The sequence below is a fragment of the Brachycentrus maculatus genome, unplaced genomic scaffold, assembly GCF_059751285.1.
Source record: "Brachycentrus maculatus isolate JH-2025_06_01 unplaced genomic scaffold, ASM5975128v1 h1tg000324l, whole genome shotgun sequence".
NCBI lineage: Eukaryota > Metazoa > Arthropoda > Insecta > Trichoptera > Brachycentridae > Brachycentrus > Brachycentrus maculatus.
Window position 1 is genome coordinate 765,197 of NW_028281073.1, and position 14,341 is coordinate 779,537.

At 31.8% G+C, this 14,341-nt stretch overlaps 1 protein-coding gene across 1 annotated transcript; it reads right to left on the reverse strand.

Moving 5' to 3' along the window:
* Positions 1 to 333: 333 nt before the first annotated feature.
* Positions 334 to 2,600, reverse strand: LOC148304360 (uncharacterized). Its single transcript, XM_088268461.1, has 2 exons — positions 2,403 to 2,600; positions 334 to 969 (listed from the first exon to the last, which is right to left on the reverse strand). The coding sequence occupies exons 1-2, from the start codon at positions 2,588 to 2,590 to the stop codon at positions 861 to 863; spliced, it is 297 nt and encodes a 98-aa protein (XP_088124587.1). The 5' UTR covers positions 2,591 to 2,600; the 3' UTR covers positions 334 to 860.
* Positions 2,601 to 14,341: the final 11,741 nt, after the last annotated feature.

A 14,341-nucleotide genomic window follows, 5' to 3' on the forward strand; every position in this document is an offset into this window, starting at 1 on the left:
TTGAGGAAAATTTGGTGTGAGCAAGTATTTAAAGTCTTGAAAGAGGTCAGGTCAGAAGTCGGAATAATCGGGGGGTGTGTATGAGGAGATGAACGAATGTGGAAGGGGAGAAGATTGTTCGCAAAGACAGAGTGGTGTGGTGTTATATTATCGCTGTTTACCCCTGTGGGGAAGCGGTGTGATGGTTAGTTAGGTATTTTATAGCTTATGATCTGAGAGGGTACTTTATGGAAAGATATATGTAGTGATAAGTCATATTTTCTTATTTTGTTTTTACCTTACGTTTTTTATATTTTATCATTTTTTACATTTTCTCATTTGTTTATTTTAAATATGCTTCTTACCTTGTGTTTTCTCATTTATTTCTTTTAAATATGCTTCTTGTGCCTATTTATTATACCTGTTTGTTATTTTTATATTTTGCCATGTATTAGTGTTAGTTTTGGTTATTTAAAAAAAAATCTTGTTTGTAACTTTATTATTTGTGTTCCAGTCTTGTTAACCTTAATCCCATGTCCCAAAATGAGAAATAGAAATTACTCATCGGGAATATTATATGTATTAATGATTTATGTATGTAATATGTTTTGAAATAAATAAATAAATATTAAGTAATTGAATGTGTGAAGGTCAGGAGTCTGAATGATCGGCGGGTATGTATGAGGAGATGCACGAATGTGGAAGGGGAGACAAAGACAGAGTGCAGTGGCGTTCTATCCTCTCTGGGGGGAAGCGGGTGACGGTTAGTTAGTTAGATTGAAAGATATTTATTTATTTTGTTATAGTTTTCCTTAGACTCCTGAAGTGTTCATAGCGGTGGACGAATTGTCAGAACGTTTGCCAGGTTTCGTATCAAATGCTTAGTAGAACTGCAAGGGCATGTCGAATACATTGTACGGTCTCATCGCTTTCTTGGGTGGTGTTTGACGGCCAGACATGCCATGAGCCGTGGAGGCTCGCTTTCCATACCTGTAATGACAAAAATTGAAAATCGAATCATTAGGACGTCTGCTTCAGCCGTAGATCCTCGCTTTCCATATATGTAAAGACAAAATTTGAAAATTGAATTGTTAGGAAGTCTGATTATTATCCACAGAGGCTCATTTTACATATCTGTAAAGACGAAAATTAAAAAATAAATTATTAGTAATGCCAGGGCAAAATGTATGACGGGCTCTAAATTTGTGGGGAGCACTGAGGCAACACATGTAAAGAATGTAGTCATGACTATATATTTCTTAAATTTTTTTACTAGTATTTTACATAAATTTTCATATTAATAGATAGTCACATATTAATGGGTTTAGACATCATTTGATGTTATTGGTTCATTTTTCTAAATACTCACTGTTAAGTCTTCGAAATAAATATTTATAATTTAGAAAAGAAAAGAGTTAATGAAAGGTAAGGAATTTATTTAAAAGAATTTTTCAATATATAATCTAAAAAAAATCAAATTTAGATAAAAAAAAAAAAATATATATATATATATATATATATATATATATATATATATATATATATATATATATATATATATATATATATATATATATATATATATATATATATATATATATATATATATATATATATATATATATATATATATATATATATATATATATATATATATATATATATATATATATATATATATATATATATATATATATATATATATATATATATATATATATATATATATATATATATATATTTATATATATATATATATATATATATATATATATATATATATATATATATATATATATATATATATATATATATATATATATATATATAAAAAGGCGATTCAGTTGGCTTGGCCACGTACTCCGCATGCCTCCTGAGAGCCTTAATCAAGCTTGCCTCTTTTACAAGGCATCAGGTTCGCGCCGCCCAGGACGACCATTGCTGACAATTCGTAGGCAGTTCTCGTCAGAACTTCGCGACGCGGATCTGACTTGGGAGGATGCAAGGGAGCTGGCAGCCGACAGAAAAGCCTGGAGACAGTTTGTGGACTCCATATGCTCCACCTAGGGAGCGGATATGGTTATTATTATTATTATATATATATATATATATATATATATATATATATATATATATATATATATATATATATATATATATATATATATATATATATATATATATAATATATATATATATATATATATATATATTGCGCAAACGTCCGCGTTCTGAATTATAATTCTGTGAATTCCTCCTTTAGGCACATTGAAACAAGTCCCGTAGTCTTGCTTCGCAAGAGAAGGTCTGTCAGGAAGCCTAGATGCTTCTGTATCAGATCTGGGAATGCGGCGGGACAGCTTTCAATATGAAGTCCCGTGGTCTAAGGTTAATGAGCTCAAAAGTATAGAAAATCGTTCTACCTTCCCCTGCCGATGATGGAGTAGAACTCCTGGATTTTCCTCGCGTAGTCCCTCACTTCCTGTGTGGACCCAAATCTGGCAGGCCTCCTGGGCCTCATGGGCAGGTCGCCGACGCAGCCAACCGCCCTGGTGGCCATGAAGGCCACCAGGCTCACGGCGACCATCAGAATCAGCAAAGTGCACTTCATACTCAATCCCTGGAAACAAAGGCAGGATATTTATAGCCAGCATGGCTCCTACATAGAGGAGTGCGAGTCTGATATACCCTAGTAAGCAGTAGCTAGCTTACCTTACTACCTACCTCTACTCCCTACCCTTATTAATTCTCTGAGCACGCTACTGCATACAGTCATACATGCCCTCCGATTGCGTAGACTACATACACTCTTCTGTCCTGACATACACTGCTACAGTTTCCTTCACGTCCATACATCTAGTCACGCATCGCTCACTCCTTTCAACAACGTCATACATAAAAAAACTTGATTTTTAGATCGTTTTTAAAGTTTAAGAATATAATGAAATGTATTAAAAATAAATATCAAGCTACTTATTGAACATTTTACTGTGCAACAGATCTTTTTAGGTAAAACCGGCATGTTTCTTCTCCATTCGAAAAATATTTAGTATATTTAATAAAAAAATTAAAAAATACCTTTTCTTCAAAATGCAAAAACAACACTTTCTGCCCTGTAGTGGGTAAATATTAAGTTAAAAATATGCCGCTTTTACTGGGATATAGTACATTTTCTGGGCATTCCAAAAACATGCACAACTGAACGATTTTTGATTTATGACGTCGTTGAAAGGAGTGAGCGAATTGTTTGGTAGGCTTTTTACTTTAGTTTGACTGGCGTGTTTGGGTCACAAAGGGAAAGATATTGAATGAATGGACACGAGAAAGGAAATTGGAGAAGGATGCGGAAATACGAGGAATCAACACGATCCGAGTACTTTATTCCTGGAGGAACTACATATATAAATGCTTTTGCGAGTCTCTTAAAGATCTTATAGACCTTTAATCTTCCCAATTATACCTGTCTCAGCTAAAAATTCCTTCTGATTTTTTCATTCCTAATCCTGGCATACAATCCTAACTTCTAGTCACACATGCTGTGTAGACTCTAGTTGCCACTCTCCTATATAAAGCGCTTTAACCAATCTCTCCACGTTGCCAAATCTTCTTAAATTTCTTTTCTTATTCTTCCCAATTATACCTACCTCAGCCGCACATTCCTTCGATCCTAACCCTGGCATACAGTCCTAGCTTCTATTTTTTTTTAATTACCTCACGTCCAAGTGACTCTGAAATCTAGCTACGGCTTACGCAACACCGTTTATCATGTCCCTACTCAGGCTTCAACTTTATAAGTTTCATAGCCTATGCCTATTCGTGAGTGGATTTACTCTTTATGTTTAAAGTTACTATAATTTCATGTAATTCATGAGTGAAAATTCTAGGCAAAAACACTCGCTTCCTAGCTTCACACGTACTTTGTATATATCGCTCACTCCTTTCAAGAACGTCATAAATCAAAAAACTTGATTTTTCAGGAGAACGTTTTTTAAGTTTAAAAAATAATGAAATGTGTTAAAAATAAATATCAAGCCACTTATTGAACTTTTTACTGTGCAACAGGCCTTTTTAGGTAAAACCTGAAGGTTTTTTTTCCATTTGAAAAATATTTAGTTTATTTAAAAAAATAATTAAACGAGACCTTTTCTTCAAAATGCAAAAACAACACTTTCTGCCCTGTAGCGGGTAAATATTAAGTTAAAAATATGCCTCTTTTGCTGGGATAAAGTACATTTTCTGGGCATTCCGAAAACATGCACAACTGAAAATTGACGTTTTTTGATTTATGACGTTCTTGAAAGGAGTGAGCAATAAGTAGACTCATGTTCCCACTCTCCCATTTATTATATAGGTACTGCTTTGATTATTTCTTTTACATGTTTGTAGATCCTTTCATTTGGCATAAAAACCCGTTTTTTTTACGATTGGCATAATTGCAGTGCATTCGTGTCAACAATCTTTTAAGATATTCATTTTATGATATACTTTAATACTTGTATTTACAAAAAAATAGAATTTAACTATAGCTAAATCCGCTAAATCCGGAAATAAACTGTTGTCTATTTTTACGAATGATAACGATATATCGTTAATTAGGCAGGTACTCTAGCCGTCTGCACTGAGATACACGAATATATATTAATATATATGTACAAATGTGTATGTCTGTATATTTATATATATATATATATATATATATATATATATATATATATATATATATATATATATATATATATATATATATATATATATTCAAACTCCACCCCCTTGACTAACCCCCTCCCCCAACTTACCCCTCACTTATACCGCTACTTATACCCAAGTGTTTCCTTAATTATTTTAACTTGTCTTACCACAAAGTAAATGCCGAAACAATAAATAAAATATTTTATGCACAATTATTAAAATCCATAAGGTGTACCAGAAGATGAAAACAATTGTCGTTTTCGAAACTAGTCGTAAATAAAAATAAAACTCGATAAAGTGGATTATTCAAGTGTTTAATTTTAATATTCTCAATATTATTAATATTTAAAGCATTTACTTTGTGGTTAGTCATTTTTACTTATTTTTATTTTTTTACAAAAATGTTAATAAAATTAGTATATAACCACTCACCGAGATTTTTACGTCTACCGGTTTCGAGACGTACCCGTCTCTTCGTCAGGACAATCACTAACACAGCATGCAAACAATACTACCCTTCACCACCATAGCACCATTTACCATTTTGAGTGTGTAAATGGTGCTATGGTGGTGAAGGGTAGTATTGTTTGCATGCTGTGTTAGTGATTGTCCTGACGAAGAGACGGGTACGTCTCGAAACCGGTAGACGTAAAAATCTCGGTGAGTGGTTATATACTAATTTTATTAACATTTTTGTTTAATTTTAATAAAATAATCATGTCATTCCACAAAGTTAATGCCGAATCAATAAATAATATAATACTACCCTTCACTACCATAGCACTATTTACTCACTTAAAACTACACAATACGTTTAACACATGCGATTTTTGGTTGACCCGAAGACCAACATGCACTAAAGGTTTCAGCACAAACATGCGTTACGAGCCGAGGTTAAGCATGCACTAGGGTTAACATATTATTGAACCAGCTTATATACTCGTGGGATGAAAGGAGTGGGCGTGGTTTGAATTGGATATTGACGAATCTTGCTTAGCCGATGTTGAATCAAATAATGGACTATAAGTAAAATTTATTTGGTGGTTAATTAAAGGAATATTATTTTTAAGCGCTTTCCGAATATTAAAAAAAAAAATTAATTGTATGTAAAACATCCCCCTTTGGCAGTAGGGGTGCTTGAAAAGCCTCGAAATTTGGCCATATTTTTTGCAGCGCATAATATACCCATTCGTCAACTCAGAAATTTCTTTCTATTAATTTATTGCTCGCTATTTTCAACCTTCATTAAAATGTATTAATAAATTTAATAGGTAAATGAATTCGCTCTTCGGTTTTCTACAATATACAAATAAAAATGTTAATTTTTGACATTTCAACGCAGTCGAAGAAGAATATGGAAGCCTGGGTATTTTCAGGTTTGGTTTAGGTGATCACTTTCTTCTGCAAACCCTTATCTGCACCCCAATGGTGCATAGGGCACTGCATTATAAAAACGCAGTGTCATCTTGATCGTTAACACGTGAAAGAAAGGTCCCAGGCTCAATTTCCATGGGGGGGTCAAATAAATATAAGTGATTTTTTCACTCTAATATTTATTCAATATTTCCCTGGACTGGTACCTGAAGCGGAGAGCCGATCTCCATTTCTTTATGTTTTAACGATCAAAATAACACTGCGTTTATATGATGCAATGACATATGCACCATTGGGGCGCGGATAAGGGTTTGAAGAAAAAATTAGTTTTTTTCATCATTCTATACTCTTTATTTTCCGTTTAAACCGACTGAGCCACAGTTACGCGTGGTCTATTACATTGAAACACTTTGTAATATTACACATAGTTTATCACATTGTCTGCCTCCGTAGTGTAATGGTCAGCACGTTCGGCTACCGTTCTGGAGGTCCCGGGTTCGATTCCCAGGGGGGGTCAAATGAATATAAGTGTTTTTTTCACATTAATATGTATTCAATATTACCCTGGACTGGTACCTGAAGCGGAGGGCTGATCACCTTTCCTTCGTGTGTTAACGATCAAGATAACACTGTGTTTGTATAATTCAGTGCCCTATGCACCATCATGGTGCGGATAAGGGTTCGAATTGAATTGAATTATTACATTGAAAGGACACTAAATTCAGTACATTTTTTGTCTGAGAAAATTTAATGAGTTAACTCTTCAAAAATACTATAAAAGGGGTAGAAAATTGATTATGAAAGGGTTGTTTTAAAGAAGCTAATTCTGGACTAAATTTACATTTTATTGCAGTTAAATACATCATTAATACTGGCTTTGCTGAAAAGAATTATGACGTAAATTTGAAACGGTAAAAGCAAATAAAACATCCGATTAATTTGGTCACAAAATTCAGTTCGATAAAAAGGTGTCCTAATTTTTTATTTGACAGTTTTATTTTTGTGAGAAATTTAAAACCTCACAGGCGAAACACAGTAATTTTTATTTTATTTTATTTCTTTCTTCAAAACATTTTACATACATAAATCATATATATGTATATATATATGTGTATATATATATATATATATATATATATATATATATATATATATATATATATATATATATATTTATATATATATATATATATATATATATATATATATATTTATATATATATATATATATATATATATATATATATATATATATATATATATATAATAAATAATAATAAACCCTTATCACCCCAATGGTGCATAGGGCACTGTGTCATATAAACGCAGTGTTATCTTGATGGTTTACACATGAAGGAAAGGTGATCAGCCCTCCGCTTCAGGTACCAGTCCATGGTAATATTGACTAAATATTACAGTGAAAAAATCACTTATATTTTATTTTACCCCCCTTGGGAATCGAACCCGGGACCTCCAGAACGGTAGCCGAGCGTGCTGACCATTACACTATGGAGGCGGACTATATATATATATATATATATATATATATATATATATATATATATATATATATATATATATATATATATATATATATATATATATATATATATATATATATATATATATATATATATATATATATATATATATATATATATATATATATATATATATATATATATATATATATATATATATATATATATATATATATATATATATATATATATATATATAAATATATATAATATTCCCGATGAGTAATTTCTATTTCTCATTTTGGGACATGGGATTAAGGTTAACAAGACTGGAACACAAATAATAAAGTTACAAAAAAGATTTAAAAAAAAAAACTAACTAACTACCTAACCATCACGCTTCCCCGCAGGGGTAGGCAGAGAGAATAGAACGCCATACCACTCTGTCTTTGCATTCTTCGCCTCTTCCACGTTCATGCATCTCCTCATACATACCCGCCGATTGTTTCGACTCCTAACCTGACCACTTTCAAGTATTTGGCATACCTCATCGTGACATGTTTTTCTCGGTCTTCCTCTGCTTCTTTTCCCAATTACATTCGCCTCATAAATTTGTTTTACCGTTCTTTCCTCACTCATTCGTTCTACATGTCCAAACCATCCCAACACACCTTTCTTAATTTTATCGATAATGCTTATCTCAGCTTTGCATTCCTTCCTTATTTCACTATTCGAACATCTATCATGCATCGTTTTGTCGCACATTCTTCTGAGAGATCGCATTTCGACTGCATTCAGTCTACTTTTTAAGTAGTATAATTTTTTTCAAATAACCAACACTAAAACATGGCAAATTATAAAAACAATTAACAGGTATAATAAATAGGTAAAAATATCAAAACATAAGGTAAAAACAAAATAATAAAAAATGACTAATTGCTACATATATTTCTTTCCATAAAGTATTTTTTCAGATCACTTATTTTAACATTTATTTGTTTATTTTAAAACAGATTACATACGTAGGTCTCGTTTATAATATTTTTTTTTATTCATTTAATATATTTACATTTTTATTTATAACATAATACATTTGAATCATTTATACATATGGAGGACTTTTATATTTCGGTTCGCTGTGCCTCTCCATAAAAGAGACTGTGCTCTTGTGCTTGGAGATGGACTTACACTCGTGGTTTAATGTTATATAATAATAATCATCATACCCTTTTCCGCACCCAATGGTGCATAGGGCACTGCTTCATATTAACGCAGTGTTATCTTGATCATTTACACATGAAGGAAAGGTGATCAGCCCTTCGCTTCAGGTACCAGTCCAGGGTAATATTAAATAAATATTACAGTGAAAAAATCACTAATATTTATTTGACCCCCCCCCTGGGAATCGAACCCGGGACCTCCACGGTACGGAACGGTAGCCGAGCATGCTGACCATTACACTACGGAGGCGGACAAATAATATATATATATAGACGATATAATATATATTAAAAATAAGAGGAATACATATTTGTGTTTTTATTATTTACAAAAATATTTCAATTTCATACTATTTCTGTGAGCCTGAGCGGCTCATTATTAGAATAGGTATCAAATTGTGGTAGAGAGGGGTCGAGCCGAGAAACTCTGACTTAAGCGTCTGAGACACTAACCACGGGACCACAACCATACAAAGTATTTTTTCAATTCATCCATTTTGGATCCCTGACTGGGTTCTATTTTATATATGTCAGTAATTTATATTTAAAAACAAAATATGTACGTAAATAATTAGTTTTCACATCAATATATATATATTTATCAATACAAGTTTTTATACTTTCAAAAAATTACAGCTAGTGCCATTTTATTAATAAAAAATTGTTTTTTGGATTTTTTATAATTTTGTTGCTATACGTGTGAGTACGTGTAATTCATATGAAAATAATTAAAATCCACACTTAACAAAATGGCAATAATTTCATTAGTTTAATCGGCAGTCACTTTGTGGTAAAATCTATCCATTTTTAATTATTTTTTTATTTACTAAAGAAAAGATAAATATTTGTGTTTTTATTATTTACACGAATATTTCAATTTCATACTATTTCTGTGAGCCTAAGCGGCTCATTATTAGAAATAGGTATCAAATCGTGGTAGAGTGGGTTCGAACCGAGAGACTCTGACTTAAGAGCCCGCGACACTAACCACGGGACCACAACCCAACACTTTATATACTTCTATATTATCACTTCTATATTAAAACATGAAAGTATTTCCACTCAACACAGGCCATGCCTAAAGAGCCGTAATACATATAGTATTTTTTTTATTTATTTTTATATATTTATGAAATAAATAAAAAATAGAATAATATATGAAAATGTGTTTGAAAATGATGCGGAATGCATCGAAACACGTAACAAAGTAAATTTTAATAAATAGTGGTATTTACTAAGTAAAACATTAATTAAAAATATGACAGTAATGAAGCCTCCCCGCTATTGTACATGTTCCCACTGATAATTAAAAAAAAAAAACAGTAAATCTACCCCTCTTCGTGTTTCAACGTGATGTATGTACTCGTTTATATTTCATCGTTGTTTTTTATCAAAGGAGTCGGGTCGTCGTTTTTTTCTTAGAGAAATTATCCAGGTCAGAAGGGTTGAAATATTTATGAAAAAATAATTAAAACCAATCAACAAATCTTACGATTGAAAATGTGTAGATACTAATCAAAGTGTTTACTTAACCTTTCTTTATTCTGCTTTTAAGCAAATATTAGCGTGAATTTTTCACTTAGTTAAGCGAACAAATACCAGATATTAATTGCGATCATTAAAATTTGATAATTTGAATATCATCTAGTGAAAAAACATTTTTTCTTATTTAAGAAAGAAAAGGTGAAAATTAATTTGAAATGTTACCGTAATTTGCAGAAGAAGGAAAAATATTGGCCTTTACATCGTCAGAGATTTTTTTCTCTGTCTCTATAGTGCAGTGGTTAGCACATTTGGCTACCACACTGGAGATCCCGGGTTCGATTCCCAGTGAGGGGCAAATAAATAAAAGTATTTTTGCACTCTTAAATTTATTTTATATACGTAATTGTGGATTGGTACACGAATCAAAGGGTTGATCACATTGTTTCCGTAAAATAAACGATCAAATTAACATTGCCTCAAATTGATTCAGTGCCCTATGGACCATTGGGTATGGAAATGCATATATATTGCTCGCTCCTTTCAACAACGTCATAAATCAAAAAACTTGATTTTTCGGGATATCGTTATTCAAGTTTAAGAATATAATAAATGTATTAAAAATAAATATCAAGCCACTTATTGAACTTTTTACTGTGCAACAAATCTTTTTAGGTTAAACGTGAAGAGTTTGTTCCATTTGAAAAATATTTAGTATATTAAAAAAAAAACGATTAAACAATACCTTTTCTTCAAAATGCAAAAACAACACTTTCTGCCCTGTAACGGGTAGATATTAAGTTAAAAATTTGCCGCTTTTACTGGGATAAAGTACATTTTCTGGGCATTTTGAAAACATGCACAACTGAAAATTGACGATTTTTGATATATGAAGTTGTTGAAAGGAGTGAGCGATATATCTGCGTTTATAGTGTAGTGGTTAGCAAATCGAGCTGTGATTTTTAGTGGAGAAAAGATAAATAGTTTTTTTTACTCCAATACTTTTATATATTTAATGTTTCAATGGACCAATTACCGTAGCTTCATACGCTAACTGGTCGAATAACCATAATTGTACTACTACTACGCCGTTTCCCCGCAGGGGTAGGCAGAGAGGATGGAACGTCCTGTCCTGACATACACTCCTCACCTCCTTCCAATCCATACATCTAGTCATACATGCCCTCCGATTACGCAGACTTTTGACACCGCCAGATTTTATGTTCTGATTGATCTGATCGTGCCAAGTCTTTTTCGGTCGTCCACGTTCTGTTTTCCCTCTCACATTCGCCACATATATTTTCTTAGTCATTCTCTCGCTATCCATTCGCTCCACATGTCCATACCACCGCAAAGAACTCTTCCTAATCTTTTCAATTATTCCTCGTTTAGCCTTACATTCCTTCCTTATATCGTCGTTTTTAATTCTGTCATACAATGATTTCCCACACATTCGTCTGAGGGAGCGCATTTCAACAGCGTTCACTCTGCTTTCATCACCATAATTGTATATATATAAAATCCTAACTGTCCATCGCACCTCCTCCCTTAGTTTTCCCTCTACCTCTTTCCCTAAACTCCCTTTTTCCTTTGCCCACCTTATTATCATCTTTTTTAATTTACGTTTTTTTTAAATGTCAATTTGATATTTATGATTTTTTTAAATGTTCAAGTACTATCTACCCTTTGATTGCAAACAGCTATATATGGTGTCTAACATTTTGACCAATATCACTAGTCTGTTTTTGGTTGGTTGGAGAATATTGCTTTTTAGCAATATGCCCGCCAATGTACTTATTTCTTTTCTGTATATGAAGTTTAAACAAATAAATAAATATTACACGTGTGTAACGTGATTGCTTAAACCAGCCTATGACGGTCGAGTTTCTGCTCAATAAAAAAGCTTCTTTGTCTAACCAATAGATTTCACTAGTGAAAATTCTAGTGATTCTTGTACGGTGCTTCAGAATTGGATCACCTGTAACATACACCCATTCTACCCATGATTGACAAATCATGGGTAGAATGGGTGTATAGAAGAGTCTCTGCTTAATAAAAGCGTTCCTCATCCCAGCATAGATGGCTAGTAAATATATATATATATATATATATATATATATATATATATATATATATATATATATATATATATATATATATATATATATATATATATATATATATATATATATATGTGTGTGTGTGTGTGTGTGTGTATATACAATATATCGTAGTCGTACAGGAGAAAGTAACCAACTAGCAAAACGTAAAATGTTCAGGAAGGCCATTTAAGTCATTTTTGCTTGGCAAGAAAATAAGCAGGTAGTCATTTTTAACAAGTTAATAAATTATACTTCCATGTTTAAAATCCTTTGGGATTTTTTTCACGGCAATAATTAAGCTAGTAAGATTTCAAATAGTCAATGATCACGTTTTTGTGTGTGTATATATATATATATATATATATATATATATATATATATATATATATATATATATATATATATATATATATATATATATATATATATATATATATATATATATATATATATATATATGTATATATATATATATATATATATATATATATATATATATATATATATATATAAATATATAAATATATATATATATATATATATATATATATATATATATATATATATATATATATATATATATATATATATATGTGTGTCGACCTCCGCCTCCGTAGTGTAATGGTCAGCGCGCTTGGCTACCGTTCTGGAGGTCCGGGGTTCGATTTTCAGAAAGGGGTATAATAAATAATAAGTACCCTGGACTGGTACCTCCTGAAGCGGAGGGCTGATCACCTTTCCTTCGTGTGTTAACGATCAAGATAACACTTCGTTTATATGATGCAGTGCCTTATGCTCCATTGGGGTGCGGATAAGGTTTCGAAAATGACGAATATATATATATCATCTATATAAAAAAAAAAACTTGTCTGCTACCAGGGTAATATGAAGACGGAGAAGTAACCATAAAAAGCGCGTCGCAATTGCTCAGACCGATAAAAATTAATATTTCTTTAACCATGTTAAAAGTCAAATCATAATTGCCATAGTCCTATATTTCCAATTGACACAGGAAAACATACAAGTGAAGGGTAAATATCAATCAGTTTTTATTGAAAAAAACTAAAAGGTTACAAGACGAAGGTTATTCGTAAATATGAATGATTTTAGGAAAAATATCAAAAAATGTCAAAACATTCAACCGCTTAATTAAAATCCTGATAAACTTTTATACGAGTCACGTTTTCAGATATTTTTTTTAATCAATCGATTTTAATAATTGTGAATAAAATATTTTATTTATTGTTTCGGCATTTACTTTGTGGTAAAATAACGTTAAAATAATTAAGGAAACACTTGGTGTGACACGAAATAAACTCGAAGTCGTTTTTGTAAGATATGTTTTACTTTGAAGGGTAAAGCAAATCAACCGTAACCTTTTTTATTAAAATTTTACATGGTAATACCACTTTAAAAAAAAAATTTGATACGTATTTCGATATATTCAGCATCATTATCGAATATCATGTGTATCATCATCATCATCATCTTCTAAAGGCAGCGCCTTGTTGTGTCAGCCACTTGTCTCTGTCAGTCGCCATCCTCTTGAGCTGCGAATAGGAGGAGACGTCCATGAGCCGCTTCAAATCCTGGAAGTATGAAGTTCTTGGGCGGCCTCTTGTTCGTTTTCCCAAGATTCTTCCTTCGAAGATGTTGCTAAGAAAGGTGCTATGTCTAATTGAGTGCCCTATTAGCTTGGCCTTCCTCTTCAAAATATGATTTATAAGCTCTCTTCTTTCTTTTACGTCCTGCAACACCTTTTCGTTGGACTTCCTTACGACCCATGATGTCTTGGTCATCTTCCTCCAAACCCACATCTCAAATGCTTCAAGCCGGTCTTTTTCGTACTTTTGGATGGTCCAGGTTTCACACCCATACAACAAAACACTCCAAACAAAAGCCTTTATGAATCCTTTTCTTACTTCAATTTTTAAATGTTTGTTTGATAGGAGGCTGTACTTTTGTATTTGTATTTTTTTTATATGTGTATCATATACATATATAATTAAGGAAA

Bases quoted from the DNA above. Each gene is read 5' to 3' on its own strand.
- LOC148304360 (XM_088268461.1), bottom strand. From the start codon at position 2,590: ATGAAGTGCACTTTGCTGATTCTGATGGTCGCCGTGAGCCTGGTGGCC. The intron at 970-2,402 runs GTAGAACGATTT...TTGTCATTACAG, and splicing joins TCCATCATCGGCAGGGGAAG to GTATGGAAAGCGAGCCTCCA.